Here is a 19,524-nt window from a genome sequence, read left to right on the forward strand (position 1 = left end):
TTAATAATAAAAAATATGATAATGATTATGTTCACTGTATTGTTAATATTATTAGTGTTTTATTATTTATTGTTAATATTTAATTTAATGTTAATTTATTATTATGTATTGTTAATATTATTAGTGTATTATTAGTGTAATTATTATTGTTATTATTATGTATTCAATTATTTATTTGGCATGTGGTGCTTTTTGTATTGTCTAGAACATACATAAGATGAGCATATTATAGCAGCAAAATAGAAGCACAATCATTTGAATGCAGCCAAACTTTTGCTGCATTCAAATGATTGTGCTTCTATTTTGCTGCTATAATATGCTCATCTTATGTATGTTCTAGACAATACAAAAAGCACCACATGCCAAATAAATAATTGAATACATAATAATAACAATAATAATAAATGCTTCCAATGTTATAGTGTTGTTTGTATTTGGTTGCATTCACTGCATGAATATATTTGATTGACAATTTGACTGACAGTGTTTTGGCATATTTAACATTTATCCTCCAAAATAAATCAACTGTTTTGGTTTAAGATTGTGCAAGCCTTCAAATTTTCTCACTGAACATTTCTCCTTCACATATTTCACCTGTAGGCATGTGACAAGATTTAACATGATATTGCTCAACCTACCTCTGTAAAGTCAGCTAACAACTTATTAAAATGCACCAGAATTCAGCAAATAACATGTATGATAATAAAAAACTTCTGGGGGAGGACCCCCAGACCCCCCACTAATCATTTCCTTCAAACCAATGTACAACAACCTGTACAATCTGTTACATTGGCCAACCAATCTACATTCAAACTGACATAATGTGTAGGGGGGCACTACAAGACACACATAGGCCTACAACACACAGATAAGGTGTATATCTCTGTGCAATATGATATGGTTATCAAATTAGAGGGTTATTGTCCAAAAAGTATATTGGGGCAGGGCGGCGGGGGCAGGGGCGGGTACGAGGCAGAGCCCCCCCACATAACCAATCCCAATTTAACCCCTGGTCCTAAATATCTGATTCAGGGAATAAGAATGATCAGCGCTAGGTTTCCCAAAAGCCTCTTAACACTACGAACATCTTAACTAGGAGAGAGAACATTCATTGTGCTGCTCGGTCTACCATTTAACAATGACTTTTGTGCTGCAATGCTTTTGAGAAGCTTAGTGCAGATTGGTCGGAAGCCCTGCCCTCTCCTTCCCACCTCATATTCATTAGTAACGTTCAGGCAGGTGCTCTTGTCTCCATGAAGTTTTCCAACTTGAAAGATTCACTGGCCCAGAAGCCTTGCGATGGAGAATCTTTTTCAGGTTTAGTAACGTGAAATAAAGTCTATCAGTATGTTCACCATGACAAATATATACTTAACTTGAATTAACTAAATTTATTCTGGAGGCAAAAAGTTTGGAGCCGGAATGAGGAAAAAAATGCTTTTTGAATAAATTAAATTTGAATGATAATCATAAAGTGATTAAAATACTATGTCTCTTTATGTCTGTTTACTCTCATGCACCAAGTTAGCGAAGACACATTCAAAAATGTTTTCAACACTTCAGTTTCTATGAGCTACGTACTGTATATTACATAAGCATTTAGATCACGGAGAAGTTAGCAGATCTGCTGAATAAATTGCACTTCCTGCTCTCTCAGACCATGTAGTTGCTTCCAACCACATGGTTTTCAGGGCATAAAGTAACAGTGAACATATTTTCTTTTTTTCTGCTGTTATATTTCCAACAAACAAGCCTGAATCTGCAATCTGTTCATTTGAATGTTCTCACATTCTAATTAAAGCAGACAGTAAGTCAGAACGAATGCTACCCTTGAGAAATCAGCAGGAGGTATTTGAAATGCTGACAGGCTGCACTTCATTTTTATTATTCAACCCAATCCAGAAGCAGGAAGAACATACCGTATATGACAAAAATAGAGCATCATGCTGCCTAAAATAGCTTGTGTATGTAGGCTATTCTTGAGCACTTCCTCATTCCCAGTGCAGAATGAAGATGCTGCTGTGTGTGGAGGTATGCAAATGAAAATTAGCATAATTTTATTTCATTTATACTTTAAAGATTTACCACTAGAAACACAGCGACAGGTCATCCACATAGCAAGGATATGTAGATGAGGGGCAAACTACCTCTGATACATGGTTGTTCAACATGTAGCTAATTAGCAGTGGGTGTGTACCAATGTTATACATGGCCCTAACCTCAGACTACATCCACACCCTGGAGAACCCACGGGGTCAAATAGTTCATAATTTTCCAAAGAAGAAAAGGGTGCTTGGGTTCTACAGGGTTAATACATTTTAGTTTTAAAATTAAATCCATTTCCATCCAAACAAGCATTTTAGCTCTGAATCAGAAATCATCTCCATCCACACTAACATGCTTGGAAACGCATATCACATAACCAGTCATGTACACTGGACATATGCATGCTGGTATAAACAGCTGATGATGTTTGTATTTTTCTGGAAAAAGGTCACGTGATAGGAGTGTGACAAATCAGAGGAGGATACGTTGTGACTGATGAGACGGACATGAACGTGGCTGTCTGCGTCATAGTTTCCGAATGTCTCAGTTTCTGCACGTCCAGACTAAAACACAACCCCAGAGGTTTTAAACTAAAAGAGGCTTTCCAAAAGTCTCCATTTCAGGGACTAGAGAATTCTGGAGTAATGTGGACACCAGCTGTAAACTTAGCATTTTAAAACCAAAACCTGTTAATGTGGACATAGCAAGGGAGTAACTTTGATTTTGACATTGGTGGGGACACAAAAGTGATCCAAGGCAGTTACCAATATTCGTCTGTAGGTGGCAGTAAAGGACCATGGATTTGTTGTATCTAGCCTAGCCTAGTAGTAGTAGAAAGAGGTCTCTGTAAAATGGTGAACGCAGCAGACTCAGCGGCTGTCACGCTGTTGATTCTGAAATGCAAGTCGCACATCTGCATGGCCTTGCAGTAGCCTACATCTGACTACTTGCATTCTGTAAAACTATTAGGTCTATAAATTTAATATTCATTCATCGAGCAGGTTATCTAACACCAAGTTACATTGCTCCAGCATTCCTTTTCTCTGCAGCTATGCAGTAGCCTAGCTCTGATGCATCCTGTCACATTGCTAAACCTGCTCAAGGAGCCGCAGCAATACTTTTATGAAGGGTTTCCATACATCAAAAGGATTTTGTTGAGTTTTTAAAGCTCGACGGAAACCCTGCACTTACACTCTTGACTTTGAAGAAGAATGAACGAATGTCTTGTTTCTTGGGAGGGGGGCCGTCATCCATGATACTCAAGTCAGCATGCGAGTCGTAGGGCAAGCATGCATGGACATCGAAGTCCAGCTCAATTTGTAGGCTGACGGAGAGTGGGGGGTGCGTGGGGTAGGTCAGGTGTGTACGTGTGAGATACGGGGGGTTGATGGGTGGGTAGTCACGGCTGCTGTGGGAAGTGTGCTGCTTTTACAGCAGATGGAGTGACAGCTGGGATAGCCAACCATGTAAGTTAGCGAGAAACAGGTAGCTAATCAGAGAATGATATCTACATTAGGGGGGGATTATTAGCAGTGTCATACATTTAACCCTTTATGTGCTATATAATCATTGCTCAGGTTAGGACATTGGTTTTATTGATTGTGATTACACAGTAGCGGCTGAATATTGGTAGGGACACGTCCCTAGCGTCCCTACCCAAAATTATGCCCTAGGGACATAGCCTCCTTCTACACAACTTAAACGCTTTGCATTTTTACCTCATACTCGACATATTCCTCCTCCTCCACTTCATAGGACACTGTCTGGATCTTCGCCTCATTTTCATCCAGGAGTTTCGCCTGTGGATCTTCAGCACTGGGTGTCTCTATGCACACCTCCTTCTCTTTCTTTTCAGTGAAGGTGGTCTCACAGCATTCGTTTTTGTAGTCCTTGCCCTTGACGGTGACATCGTCCTTGTAGAGGATGAAGTTGGGCTTGTAAAAAGCCTCCACTGCCAGATGGAGCGAAGTGGCATCCAGGAGCTGAGCTTTAGCCTTTCCGTTTGTGGATGTGACCCCAACTTGACCTCCAACTCCTCCACCACCTCCTCCTCCGACTCCTCCACTTCTGCCTCCGCTGCTGGTCACGAAGTAGTTGATGATGTTTTCCTGGTACTGGCTGCTGGGGAAGTCACTCCTGTAGCCGTAGTCAGCTTTGACCACTTGCTTGCTGTTCTTGTCCAGCAGAGGGTTCTGAAGCTCGCTCAGGCTTTCCATGGTACACCTTTCCTCAAGGAAGTATGTAACTGCCTTAGGCTTTTAAGATTTATGGAGGTGATGGGGACCAGGGGGATTGGGAGAGTGAAGGAAATGATGACCTTGCCTGGACAGGTGTGACGAGGGCTAGTGGTGTTCAACAGGCCATGAGCTGAAGGAAGCAGAGAGCAGGAGGAAGAAATGGGTTATTGAACGTATGCAGTAGAGATTTTTAATAAGAGCAGGCTGCCAGGACAGCTGAGGGAGATAAAGTACGGTACACCCTGCTATAGTATCTACATAACAATGCAAAGAGAAAGTTCTAATCTAAAGGCAGATGAACACACCAGAGTCCATACTGACTTCCTGATGGGAAATTCAAATATTTTTACATGGGGATAATTAGACAACTTTGTGTAAATATCATTAGACCATAGTGTTGGATGGGTTATGATACCTCAAAGTGTTATCCAATACAGTACCTACCAATACCAAGCTTCTGTTCTGTCCAATGCACAAGGTGATGTGCTTTCAAGCAATTCTTGTTCTTTCATTATTATTTTTTTCTTGCTTTTTTATACCACAGCACTGTTGAGTTCTGGATTCTGATTGGTCAGAAGGTGTTGATTAATTCTCTCTGACAGTAGTGCAGCTGCAAATCACAGGTTAATATTAAATTAACACGCTTGTTCTAATACGTCATCGCTACTCTAGTAACAGACATTTATTTTGTGGACGCTTCACAGAAATGGATTTAAAAAGCGTGTTGAATTGTTAATCACATTTACTTAACATTTATGAAAGGGTCTCCAGTTTCAGCACGTTAATTCGGTTAAAGATGCTACTGTAGGTTTTCCAACATTTCTCAAGACAGAGGAGTTTGCATTTTTAAAAATGGCTACATTTATAGCTGCTATAACGGAAGTGAGAACAGGAACCAGGCTTGTTGTACTCGAGTCCAGGACTCAGACTTGAGTCCGAATCGTGCCCTAACTTAAAGGATTTGTGACTCGACTTGGACTTGAGCACTGATGACTCAGACTTGGACTCGTGCGTTAACTGCATTAGGACTCATAAATTGGAGACCAGGACTTGTATTTTCTCTTTATTTTTTTGTAGCAGGCCATAATAATTTGGCATAAGCTATTTATATTTCTCATCTCATCTCATTATCTCTAGCCGCTTTATCCTGTTCTACAGGGTCGCAGGCAAGCTGGAGCCTATCCCAGCTGACTACGGGCAAAAGGCGGGGTACACCCTGGACAAGTCGCCAGGTCATCACAGGGCTGACACATAGACACAGACAACCATTCACACTCAATTTAGAGTCATCAGTTAACCTAACCTGCATGTCTTTTGACTGTGGGGGAAACCAGAGCACCCGGACATGGGGAGAACATGCAAACTCCACACAGAAAGGCCCTCGCCGGCCCCGGGGCTCGAACCCAGGACCTTCTTGCTGTGAGGCGACAGCGCTAACCACTACAGCGCTAACCACTACACCACCGTGCCGCCCTATTTATATTTGTATCTACATTAATTTTTGTACTAATTCCATGCAAGAGAATGCACATTCACCTGTTCGTGTGTCATATTCAGGAACAAATTAACGTTAATGGTGCTAAAATGTATGTAGAAGAACTATCAAGGAGACGATGGGGACAACCTCGAACTTCAATCGTCATTTCGTAAGACTCCACCCAGAGAAGGAAGTGACATGCTATGTTCATTTCCCTGTTGATAGTGGGCAGGTCTTGCTTGCTAAGTGATGAACTAGCTAGTGTTAACCCTCTCTCGTGTTATTTACCCTGTTGATCGTGGGCGGGGCTTGTTGAGCAATGAACAAGCTTTTTATCTGTAGCCTGTTAACTAAAACGGGGCAGTCAAGCAGTAACGTTAGTCCGACACAGTAACAGAGACGCTTTCACATAAAGGCAGCAACAGCCACCGTCAAATGGTACGGGTAGAGTCTTGGACTTGACTTGAAATTTTCTTTAATGACTCGGACTTGAACACTGGGGACTTGAGACGGGACTCGGACTCGAGTTTTAGTGACTGGACTACAAAACTGACAGGAACTGCTAACTTGTTTCTCTGATGGGCCACAACATTAAATATATGGATAAAAAGCATGACATGCCGTTCTTTGTTCTTTAGTAAAGAAAAAAAAAAACTTGTTTGCAAATTGTAATATCTCATCTCATTATCTCTAGCCGCTTTATCCTGTTCTACAGGGTCGCAGGCAAGCTGGATCCTATCCCAGCTGACTACAGGCGAAAGGCGGGGTACACCCTGGACAAGTCGCCAGGTCATCACAGGGCTGACACATAGACACAGACAACCATTCACACTCACATTCACACCTACGGTAGCCTGGGCCCTCCCATCCTAAGCGTGACGCAACACGAGGGCCTGTTCTGAGCTTAGTCTGGCCAGGCAGGCTATCTACAGCATTTCCAAGCTCCCGAAAAATCGGGAACCAATCAGCTTTGAGCATCTCCAACGGCCCTGGGTAGAGGCATGTTCAAGGCAGTGACGTAGTAGAACTGCGACTGAAAGCCATAGATTGTTTACAGAATCTATGCCGGAAGCGCTTCATTCACATCACGAACATGGAGCAGCGGCAAGCCTGAAACACAGCGGTAGATGCTATATTGAAAGCATTCAACGGGAAGTTCTCATTGAAAACGGAGCAAAGAGCAGCCCTGGAGGTATTTATTGAAAGGAAGGATGTTTTCGCCTTGCTCCCGACCAGCTTCGGTAAGAATTAAATCTACCAGTTAGCCTCGTCGCGTCACATACGTCAGAGGAAAGAGTGATGTGATTGGTTTAAGCTTCGTCACAGCCTTTTCTGGCTTCGACCAGTAGCAAACTGAGGCATTTCAGGGAGGCGGGTCAACCACGGGCTCTGGGAAACGGTTGGGCTGAATATCTTGGCCAGACCAAATGCTCGGAGAGCTTTGAAGTCGCGTTAGCCAGGCTACACCTACGGTCAATTTAGAGTCACCAGTTAACCTAAGGCCCCGGTCACACCGCCTGAACTTTGCTGGAGCGTTCCTGGAGCGGTGAAAAAAATTCATCACCGCTCGTAACCGTTCACCACCGTTTAACAAAAGTTGGCTCCCGTTAAAGCAACGCCGTATACGCTCGGCCACCGCTGATGTTTCTCGAGGGGCTCTGCTACCGCTCCGAAAGTTTTGAGCTGCACAAAATATTGCGAGCGGTGAGGAGGGGGCAATTTTCCGCCCCGGCAAAGTTCACCCCCGCTCCACCAACGCCCAGTCAAAGTTTGGCACCGCTAGACGCAAGTTCGTGGACGCTTGGGTCCGCTAGGCCAACGCAGAAATCTTGAACGCTGGACCACCGCTGCTTCGCCAGCGTTGCCCGGGCGGCGATTAAACGTTGCACAAACTTCGGTGGAGCAGTTGTAAGCGTTTTACGAGCGGACACGGGGTTGCTAGAACGGTGTCGGGCGTTGAAGCAGCTATCCATGGTGGCGATGAACTTTGGTTTGGCGTTGGTATAGAGGTGTCGGAGCGGGACCAGAATTTGGCTATAAATACGGGGAGAAATGGACCAGGAGCTCATTTGGAATCGAGCTGCCGTTGAGTTCAGACCTCATCTATATCGAATTTGCTCAAAGTTACAGTAAAACTGTATCACCATGGATGCTGAGAGACTTGCTATGATTGGTGCACTAGTCCAGCAGCACAATCAGAACCTCCTCAGATTGCAACAAGCTGTTGACAGATTTTTTGATTTGATTTGATTTTATTCGATCATAATGTAAAATGAAGTACAAAATACATTAAAATCAGGATTACACAAGAAAGCGCAAGCACTTATTTCCATTGTGGTCCCATTAAAACACGTAAAACAGCAATGGCAACGTTATGATTTGACTTAATATTGACTCACTGTACTATGTAAATGGTGAAAATAATAATAATAATAATAATAATAACCACAATAATAATAATAATAATAATAATAATAATAATAATAATAATAAATTGACTTAAATTGACTAGACTAGTAGACAATGAAAATGCATTGTATAGACTAGACTGGAATTTGATTATAAAATTTGATTTCAAAAAGTATGACTAGTACCTATGGATAACAATTATAAAGTAAAATGTTGTATATATTAATAGTAAATATTAAATGATTAAATAATGATAAAGATAATATAATAGCAAATAATAATAACATTAAGGAAAAGACAGCAAAAACAATGAAAATAGAAATAATCTGACTGACAGCAAACAATAAACAAAAAATAAAGTAATATGAATGATAATAAAAAAGTATAAAGTAATATAAATAATAATATTAATAACAAACGTTTTTATAGATAAAAATATGATAAGATCAACTAAACAACAGTGAAAAAAGGGGAAAAGCTATACAGACAACAGAACAGTAATAAGAATTTTAACTAGAAAAAAAAAGGAGAAGAGAGAGAAGAAGGAGAGACAGAGTTGTGTGGGTCAGACAGTGGATACTGAGAAGGCCTGAACATGGACTGTATGACAAGCTGATGGTGGAGCTTCTATCAAAATTCTATCAGAACTTGTATCAAAACGATCCGTTCAGCTCCGTAGTCACAAGCGGTATGCCGCTATAGCGGCATATAAACCAACTTTATACCCCCGCCGAGCCAAAGCCCGCATGCGCAGAACGCCGCTATACCAACGCTCGCGTCACCGCTAAACCAACGCTAAAGCAACGCCGGCTTCAGCGGTGCACCGCTAAGCCAACGCCCGTGTTTTCGATTTTTTTCCCATTTTGTGCGCGGTGACGAGCGTTGTCGAAATTCGGCCCCCCCTCCCTACCGTTCAAGGAACGCTCCAGCAAAGTTCGGGCGGTGTGACCGGGGCCTAACCTGCATGTCTTTGGACTGTGGGGGAAACCAGAGCACCCGGAGGAAACCCACGTGGACACGGGGAGAACATGCAAACTCCGCACAGAAAGGCCCTCGCCGGCCATGGGGCTCGAACCCGGACCTTCTTGCTGTGAGGTGACAGCGCTAACCACTACACCACCGTGCCGCCTTGTTCTAATATAAGAGGAATACAACATACTGCAACATTACTGTATGTTATCAGATAATCATCGCATTTAGAGTGTTTTATTCTTTCCTTGGTGTCATCATGTTAGCGATCAGATAAGAGGCTCCTGTCACCGCCGTCTTATTACACAATACACATCAAGCCCTTTTATGTCAGTTATCAAGAATAATTAATCACCTTTCAAACCTCACTTCAGAACTAAAGCATATTTTATCATCTGTACAAACCCTAACAGCCTAAAAACTGTTTTCACATTACATAATCGCCACAGTTTCACTCCAGATGTCTCCACATGTCAGGAATACTGCGATAATCAGGCAGATTTCGATAAATCACTTCTTCCGCCCCGAACAAAAATCACTGATAACCTTCCCGTATATTAGGAGAAATGGTGAGGGAGGACATCTTAATTAAACACCAGAGCCAACTGTTAAATATTCATCTCGGCGCTTTTAACTGATCTTGAAAGTTTGTTCAGCGTTGCACAATTCAAACAAGAACAAAGTCAAATAAAAATGACAGATAATTACTGACTGCGCCGCCGTTCATCACTCATTCAGCAGGCTGCCACTGTTCTCACAGTGTTTATCTGTAACTTGATTTCTGTACACAGACTTTTTTATATTTAGCCCCAGATTCAATCCTCTACTCATCCTCCTTTATTAATCTTCACTAAATAAACAACCAAAAATGTTTTTCATTATTTATGTTTAAAATAAAGATGGCACCAGAATTATTGTCATCCTTTAAGAAAATGGGCAAAAATTATCCTATAAACTAACAATACCACCAATTATTGAGGTTTATTTTTTAAATAAAATTATTTTTTTAAATATTAATGCGTTTTCTTTAAAACATACAATATACAATACGTGGTACAAATGTATTCATAAAATGCAATACTTTTGCATGAAATTCAAAGCTTTAAAATATTTATTATTCATCCATTTTTCCCCTTTATTTATTGAAACATTATCATAGCAGCCATGCTTTTTTTTCATAACTGTTTAGCGTTAGCTTAGTTAGCTAGCTGCCTGTCTTAGCACGCAGCTGAAAATTTCCAGGTGCCATCATTGGGGCACCACCATTGGGGCATGTTAGGACTGGGACTGTTTTGGCCTCTAGAGGCCGCTGTTATTTCCTTTTCTTGTCATGTTTGTTTTGGCCTCTAGAGGCCGCCACTGTTTCTGTGTTTTATGTTTGTTGTTTTCCATGTGTCTTGTGCCCCGCCTAGTCCTCATTAGTGTCACCTGTGTCCTATTTTAGTTTGTGTATTTATACCCCTGAGTTCAGTCCTCTTGTCACGGAGTCTTTGTGCTGTTATGTTTAGCTCCAGTTACCTCTGTTCTGTGGTCCTTGCCTTTGTCTTTTTGGTTTTGCACTTTGCTTTTCTTTTTGGACTTTGTATTTACTGTTTTTTGGATCTTCTGAGTGTTGGTATTTTGCCTTTTCTTTTCTAGTTTTTTGGCTTTTGTATTTGACTTTGACCTTCTGGATATTTTATTTTTCCCTTCATCTTCTGAGCATTTTTTGGATTATATATTTTTTGGACTGTAAATATTGTAAATAAACTTTTTGATACTTTTCTACTTCCGCCTCACGCCTCTGCAATTGAGTCATCCCCCTGGTGGCCTAGTGGGGGTTTGCTGGATTATCACACCAGCGAGCCAGGTTTGAATCCCAGCAAAACCCTAACAGGGCACCACCATTGGGGCATTGGTTCCTGCCCTGGCTGCTCCTCCCCCAAGTGGCAGCTGCATATCATGTGAGTATTTTCTGTCTAATTAATGCAATGAAGCGAACAATCCAAACTGCTGGCTGTTTCAGTGGCACGTGAGAGCCGACCTCAAGCAAAGCAATGATGACAAATATGATTATTACAGCAAATGGAGCTGTTGAATTCAGTGTTATATGGATTATCTTATATCAACTATCCATCCATCATCAGTATTGCTTATCCATCAGGGTCATGGAGGAAGCTGGAGCCAAACTCCATTGATGTCACGTGAGAGGCAGGGTTTATCCTGTGCAGGTCACCAATCTATCACAGGGCAAGACCGAGATGAACATCCATCACTCTCACACATATGGGGGATCTAGAGTAGCCAATTGATCTTATCCACATCTCTTTGGACTGTATGAGGAAACTGGAGAACCCTGAGGAAACCCACACAGGCACGAGGAGAACGTGCAAACAAACTGCACACACAAAGGCCCCAGCAGACCATGAGGTTCAAATCCAGAACCTTCTTGCTGTGAGGTGACAGTGATCACCACTGCACCACCGTGTCCTAGCGAGAAATATCCAGAAATGATCTGAACTTGAAAAGTCCTGTGACGTACATGGCGTATGTGTGGCGTTACTGTGGCATACAGTATCTGGGGTTTGTACGGGGTTCAAGGGACGTAAAGTCATGGCATACTGAGGTGTATGATGCGTTGCCGTGGCATAACCATTTCGTTGGTGTGGCATTTCGTTCTTGCGTGTGACAATGTTGCTGCGTACCTGCAGCGTTCAAAGGTGGGTATAAAAGGAGGCCTCACGCTGTGTTCGTTGTCATTCATCACAGTCAAGAAAGCATCAGGCCAGCGAAGAAGTCAGGACCCAAAAAGGGCAAAGGAAGAGGGAAGACATCAGCCGCATCCACCCAGCCAGCCCCGGAGCCACCTTCATCAGACACGTCAACTAAAGCATTCGCACGGCGTAATAGGTATTCGAGCAACATTCCCGCTGCCTCACTGCTGCGTAGCTTTCGTTTTTATGGCGTACACATGACATATGTGTGAGGTATCAAAGCTGCTATGTATGTGCATGTATGTGCTACAGATTTTTAAGTGCGGACTTAAAAATATGCCGCACCCTGCCGTACAAGGAGATCATGTTACGTATCCTAGAATATTAGCTATGTAAGCTGGCAATGCTGTGATGTTCCTTTCTTACTGTCACGTATCCTGATACGCCGTACATACGCAAGGCTGAAATGCCAATATGTAACACAAGCATTAAAGGGGAACTGAAGTCATTTTTAAACTTGCTTTATTTCTTAATTAGCGTGTTATTCAATTACGTTTTCGGTTTTAGTAACCTTACTGGTATATCGTGACTCATATTGGCAACTAATTGCAATTAAATATTATACTTATCAGCCTATTCGGTTTTTAGCCATGTTGAATTTAGTTCGTTTGGTCCACGGCAGGCGTCGCTTATCCGCGCGATCTTCACGAGACTTGTGAGAGACTTCGAAACGTGAAGTGTCAGCCAGGTGTCCGTGCCGTCATTTTGAAAACCGTTTTCCAAATGAAGTATTGCACAAAAACGAGTTTAAATGACGATTACTGATGACTTTTTTTCAAATTTTCCTGATTGCTATCAAAACAAACAAAACTTCCAGCTTGATTACGTCAGCGTTTGAAAGAGGGCGCGTGCGTCTTTTGACAACGTTGGCAGATGTCGGTGACTTTGACTTCTGCTGTACGTTTTACTTCCATCCTACGATGTCTCGCACAGGTCTCAACGAATCTCGTTTACGGCCATTGCTTTGACATATGGACTGATATATATATATATATTACAGAGCATATTTCAAACACTCATAACTTGCTATAGCAGTGACAAAATAGCGATCAAAAATGCGTTCCGATATTTCATGAAATGAGAGAAATAGAATTTTGATTTAAAAAATTGCCTTCAGTTCTCATTTAACTGCTTCTTACTGAAGGTAGTTTACAGATATAGAAGTGAGATCTATTCATTATGTATCCTGTACAAAGCGTGTAACATGTATTTTGGACAATAAATTAGCTGCACAATAAAATAGTTTTATTTATACACACACACACACACACACACACACACACACACACAGAGTACCGTGCAAAACTCTTAGGCACCTTTTTCCAGCACAAATGTTACAGGAAAAAAATGTTGGCGATTATATCTGAGCAGCATATTCCATAAGAGAGCATGTTTCTGATGAAAAAAGAACATAATGAAGGCTACTTTTTTTGTGCAAAATGAAGAAGCGAGTACCGTATGACAGTGTCCAGAAGAACTGTGGCTGGTTCTGCAAGATGCCCAGTAAAACCTACAGCTCATTTCTGCATAAAACTGCACTCACTGGACCTGAGACTAAAGCAAAGGGAATTTTGTCTCGCACCAAATATTGACTTGGTTTCATTTATTATGGCTTACTGCTTCTTGTTTATAGTATTTAACGTTGAAACATTTCATTTCATTATTTTTACACCATTTTTGGTGAACAGCATTTCTTTACATGTGCCTAAGACTTTTGCACAGGACTATATACAGTGGGGCAAAAAAGTATTTAGTCAGCCACCAATTGTGCAAGTTCTCCCACTTAAAAAGATGAGAGGCCTGTAATTTTCATCATAGGTACACCTTAACTATGAGAGACAAAATGGGGGGAAAGAATCCAGGAAATCACATTGTAGGATTTTTAATGAATTAATTGGTAAATTCCTCGGTAAAATAAGTATTTGGTCACCTACAAACAAGCAAGATTTCTGGCTCTCACAGACCTGTAACTTCTTCTTTAAGAGGCTCCTCTGTCCTCCACTCGTTACCTGTATTAATGGCACCTGTTTGAACTCGTTATCAGTATAAAAGACACCTGTCCACAACCTCAAACAGTCACACTCCAAACTCCACTATGGCCAAGACCAAAGAGCTGTCAAAGGACACCAGAAACAAAATTGTAGACCTGCACCAGGCTGGGAAGACTGAATCTGCAATAGGTAAGCAGCTTGGTGTGAAGAAATCAACTGTGGGAGCAATTATTAGAAAATGGAAGACATACAAGACCACTGATAATCTCCCTCGATCTGGGGCTCCACGCAAGATCTCACCCCGTGGGGTCAAAATGATCACAAGAACAGTGAGCAAAAATCCCAGAACCACACGGGGGGGCCTAGTGAATGACCTGCAGAGAGCTGGGACCAAAGTAACAAAGGCTACCATGAGTAACACACTACGCTGCCAGGGACTCAAATCCTGCAGTGCCAGACGTGTCCCCCTGCTTAGGCCAGTACATGTCCAGGCCCGTCTGAAGTTTGCTAGAGAGCATTTGGATGATCCAGAAGAGGATTGGGAGAATGTCATAATCAGATGAAACCAAAATAGAACTTTTTGGTAAAAACTCAACTTGTCATGTTCGGAGGAGAAAGAATGCTGAGTTGCATCCAAAGAACACCATACCTACTGTGAAGCATGGGGGTGGAAACATCATGCTTTGGGGCTGTTTTTCTGCAAAGGGACCAGGACGACTGATCCGTGTAAAGGAAAGAATGAATAGGGCCATGTATCGTGAGATTTTGAGTGAAAACCTCCTTCCATCAGCAAGGGCATTGAAGATGAAACGTGGCTGGGTCTTTCAGCATGACAATGATCCCAAACACACCGCCCGGGCAATGAAGGAGTGGCTTCGTAAGAAGCATTTCAAGGTCCTGGAGTGGCCTAGCCAGTCTCCAGATCTCAACCCCATAGAAAATCTTTGGAGGGAGTTGAAAGTCCGTGTTGCCCAGCGACAGCCCCAAAACATCACTGCTCTAGAGGAGATCTGCATGGAGGAATGGGCCAAAATACCAGCAACAGTGTGTGAAAACCTTGTGAAGACTTACAGAAAACGTTTGACCTCTGTCATTGCCAACAAAGGGTATATAACAAAGTATTGAGATGAACTTTTGTTATTGACCAAATACTTATTTTCCACCATAATTTGCAAATAAATTCTTTAAAAATCAGACTGTGATTTTTCTGGATTTTTTTTTTTTTCTCATTTTGTCTCTCATAGTTGAGGTATACCTATGATGGAAATTACAGGCCTCTCATCTTTTTAAGAGCAAGAACTTGGACAATTGGTGACTGACTAAATACTTTTTTGCCCCACTGTATCAAGGGTAGGTATCTGCCACTTGGCTATTTTATTTCATGAGTAGTTTGTATCTTAAGTTAGAATTACAAAATCGCGTCCTCAAAACAAGCCTCTTCCACTGTCCCATCAATCTCACTCCTCAGAATCAATAATAGTGCGTTTCATTTGGTGCACCTAGCCTCTGCATTGTGAAGCAGAACGATGAGTTTGGATTGAACTCTCAGTGTGAGTCATAGCCCTTTGTAAAGAACTGAGTGCGTCCATGTTTTCCTCTGCTTCTTTTCATCATCTCATTTTTTTTTTCACCGCATTGAATCCTGTAGAGTATTGACCTGAATTCTGTATTTAGCATCTACTGCGGATCCATCATTTCCTCTCATTTGTTTCCTCTTGCTGCCAGTCCTGCTCTCCTCAGAAATAAAAAGTTAAACATTGTGAACATTTTGTTTGTGGCCTCCGGTGCATGTGAGACAAGAAAAAAAATCCTGCTGCAAAAAAAAAACAACAATGCATTTGCTCCTGATATTCATTATATCCTTGGACAAGAGCAGAATAAAGATTTAATCCCCATGCCTTGCTACTCCTGTTATGGTGATTTCAGAATGTTTAGCTTCTCCTAAGCTTGTTTGTATTCTGTACTGTCAGTTAAATAGTGCACATGTGTCTCGGAGGCAGAACTGAAGCCACCCCGGAAAAACACATCAACTCTGTGTGGCGCTGTGTATTATGCAGGTCGCAACAGAACTCATTTACTTTTTCAACACTTTCAGTCTCTTTTGGTGCTTTGTCCTTAATTAAAATGAGACCTGCCAAGTTTGAGCCCCAGAAATGAAGAAATCTGCTGTCTGTTTCTCCCGCTGTTGGTGGGTGTAAGAGTCATACGATTCATAGTAGAAATCTCACCCAAGTGTTTACTTTTAATACTCAGGCCTGCAGTTGTGCTGCAACTTCCTTTCACTTGAGTCATCTGCGAAAATCCTATTTTGTTAGAAAATGTAGAAAGGTGCATCAACACTATTCTGTTCGGACTGAGTGTAAGTACGTGTACACTCTGAATCTGAAACTGAAATGACCACTGTCGCCTTACAGGAAGAAAGTTCTGGGTTTGAAACTCTCTAAATTGCCCAGAGGTATGAATGTGAGTGTGAATGGTTGTTCATCTCTGTGTAGCCCTGCAACAGATTGGTGACCTGCTCAGGGTGAATCCCACCTTTCACCTGAAGTCAGCTGGGATTGGATTTAGCTTCCCTCAAAGCTTGACAGATAATTAGTATGGATGGGTGGAAGTATGGGTGGATGGTTGGATTAGATGGATAGGTGTGTGGATGAATAGATGGATGGATTGGTGGGTGGATGGATGTATGGGTGTATATACAGTGGGGCAAAAAAGTATTTAGTCAGTCACCAATTGTGCAAGTTCTCCCACTTAAAAAGATGAGAGAGGCCTGTAATTTCCATCATAGGTATACCTCAACTATGAGAGACAAAATGGGGGGAAAGAATCCAGGAAATCACATTGTCTGTCTGATTTTTAAAGAATTTATTTGCAAATTATGGTGGAAAATAAGTATTTGGTCAATAGCAAAAGTTCATCTCAATACTTTGTTATATACCATTTGTTGGCAATGACAGAGGTCAAACGTTTTCTGTAAGTCTTCACAAGGTTTTCACACACTGTTGCTGGTATTTTGGCCCATTCCTCCATGCAGATCTCCTCTAGAGCAGTGATGTTTTGGGGCTGTCGCTGGGCAACACGGACTTTCAACTCCCTCCAAAGATTTTCTATGGGGTTGAGATCTGGAGACTGGCTAGGCCACTCCAGGACCTTGAAATGCTTCTTACGAAGCCACTCCTTCATTGCCCGGGCGGTGTGTTTGGGATCATTGTCATGCTGAAAGACCCAGCCACGTTTCATCTTCAATGCCCTTGCTGATGGAAGGAGGTTTTCACTCAATCTCACGATACATGGCCCCATTCATTCTTTCCTTTACACGGATCAGTCGTCCTGGTCCCTTTGCAGAAAAACAGCCCCAAAGCATGATGTTTCCACCCCCATGCTTCACAGTAGGTATGGTGTTGTTTGGATGCAACTCAGCATTCTTTCTCCTCCGAACACAAGTTGAGTTTTTACCAAAAAGTTCTATTTTGGTTTCATCTGACCATATAACATTCTCCTAATCCTCTTCTGGATCATCCAAATGCTCTCTAGCAAACTTCAGACGGGCCTGGACATGTACTGGCTTAAGCAGGGGGACACGTCTGGCACTGCAGGATTTGAGTCCCTGGCGGCGTAGTGTGTTACTCATGGTAGCCTTTGTTACTTTGGTCCCAGCTCTCTGCAGGTCATTCACTAGGTCCCCCCATGTGGTTCTGGGATTTTTGCTCACCGTTCATGTGATCATTTTGACCCCACGGGGTGAGATCTTGCGTGGAGCCCCAGCTCGAGGGAGATTATCAGTGGTCTTGTATGTCTTCCATTTTCTAATAATTGCTCCCACAGTTGATTTCTTCACACCAAGCTGCTTACCTATTGCAGATTCAGTCTTCCCAGCCTGGTGCAGGTCTACAATTTTGTTTCTGGTGTCCTTTGACAGCTCTTTGGTCTTGGCCATAGTGGAGTTTGGAGTGTGACTGTTTGAGGTTGTGGACAGGTGTCTTTTATACTGATAATGAGTTCAAACAGGTGCCATTAATACAGGTAACGAGTGGAGGACAGAGGAGCCTCTTAAAGAAGTTGTTACAGGTCTGTGAGAGCCAGAAATCTTGCTTGTTTGTAGGTGACCAAATACTTATTTTACCGAGGAATTTACCAATTAATTAAAAATCCTACAGTGTGATTTCCTGGATTCTTTCCCCCCATTCTGTCTCATAGTTGAGGTATACCTATGATGAAAATTACAGGCCTCTCTCATCTTTTTAAGTGGGAGAACTTGCACAATTGGTGACTGACTAAATACTTTTTTGCCCCTCTGTATGGGGATGGATTGATGGGTGAGTGGATGGATGGATTGGTGGGTGGAATGATGTATGAGTGAGTGGATGGTCTGTTCGATGGATGGATGGATGTTTGCTCCTAGGTGCTGCTAGTACTGAACTCCTCGTGCTATGTCTTATGTTTAAGATGTACTCCATGTGATATGACACCATTTTGCACTGATTTTCATGTCCAGATAGCGGTCATTTCCTGCCGTCTGTTCATTAACCTGACATCTTGCATCATACAGTATCATGTTGGTATCACAGCATGGTTTACAAGTATGATATTAGCATGATACTGGACCTGTACTTATACCAGTATTGATACGTCCCTAATCATAACCACATATAATCCGCAGTCTAGGATCCAGTGATGGAAAAACATCCAAATGCACCATTTATTTTCCATTTCTTCATTTCTCAGATGCTTTTATTCCAAGCAAGCTACTAGCAAGGCAGTTTCAGATTAAGCATCTGTCTCCAGGTCCCAACTGTGCCTCAGTGCTGGGATTTGAACAAGTGCAAAACCTTAACAATACTGGGTTAATTATAAAATATATAAAAAACATTTCTTTCACTGCTTCTTATCATTAATTTAGTTCTGTGATGCTTCTGGGAACCAGATATTGACCACTGTGGTACCATTAGATGTGTTTTGCATATAAAGCCATTTCTTAACCTGTCTAAGAGAGCCATGTGTGCATTAATTAATAATGACCACTCTGTAACTGGGTGTGCTGAGAGCTTTTATACTACCACTGATGAAGATTTATATAGTGGTTAAAGCCCTTAATGCCAATCAGGACATTTGCGTCTTCACCCAGTGATCAATTTGTTATGTAATGGTTTTATTGCTCGTAGAACTGTCCAGAATACTAGGAGAATATGGAGTGTGTATAGAGATGTGTCTGGAGGATAAAGAATATAAATTGTGGACTTTTTTTTCCCTCATTCTCTTCTCAGTTTCATAACTTATAGAGAGAGTCTCGTCACGGCATGAACAGTGGGAAGATCGCTGATCAGAAGCAGTGATCATGACTTTGAATGCCAGTAAACATGAGCTGAATTTTCCATGCGTTTGGAAAACTCAGTTCTGAAAGTGTCTCCTTTCAACATGCTTCATTTTTGGGCGAATTAACAAAATCTGTATTTGAAGAGTTTGGGTCCAAAATGCGATAAGCGCCATATTAAAAAAAAAAATCAAGTTCCTGCTAAAAGGAGTTTGCCATTTGATTGCTATTCAAAGTTATAAAATCAATTTTACGCAAAAAGACGATATCTGCCATGTTTCTTTGCATGGTAACGTACATCCCCTTTCTTTCCAAATCGTGACAAACACCA

General features: G+C 41.8%; 1 protein-coding gene across 1 annotated transcript in view; it reads right to left on the bottom strand.

Annotated features, from left to right (window-relative positions):
* Positions 1-4,262, bottom strand: part of syndig1l (synapse differentiation inducing 1-like) — an 81,006-nt gene extending 76,744 nt beyond the window's left edge. The window contains exon 1 of the mRNA XM_060915776.1: positions 3,765-4,262. Coding sequence (XP_060771759.1) covers positions 3,765-4,262 — 498 coding nt within the window. The remainder of the gene's footprint in view (positions 1-3,764) is intronic.
* Positions 4,263-19,524: the final 15,262 nt, after the last annotated feature.

This window comes from Neoarius graeffei, chromosome 3 (genome assembly GCF_027579695.1).
Source record: "Neoarius graeffei isolate fNeoGra1 chromosome 3, fNeoGra1.pri, whole genome shotgun sequence".
NCBI classification, from domain to species: domain Eukaryota; kingdom Metazoa; phylum Chordata; class Actinopteri; order Siluriformes; family Ariidae; genus Neoarius; species Neoarius graeffei.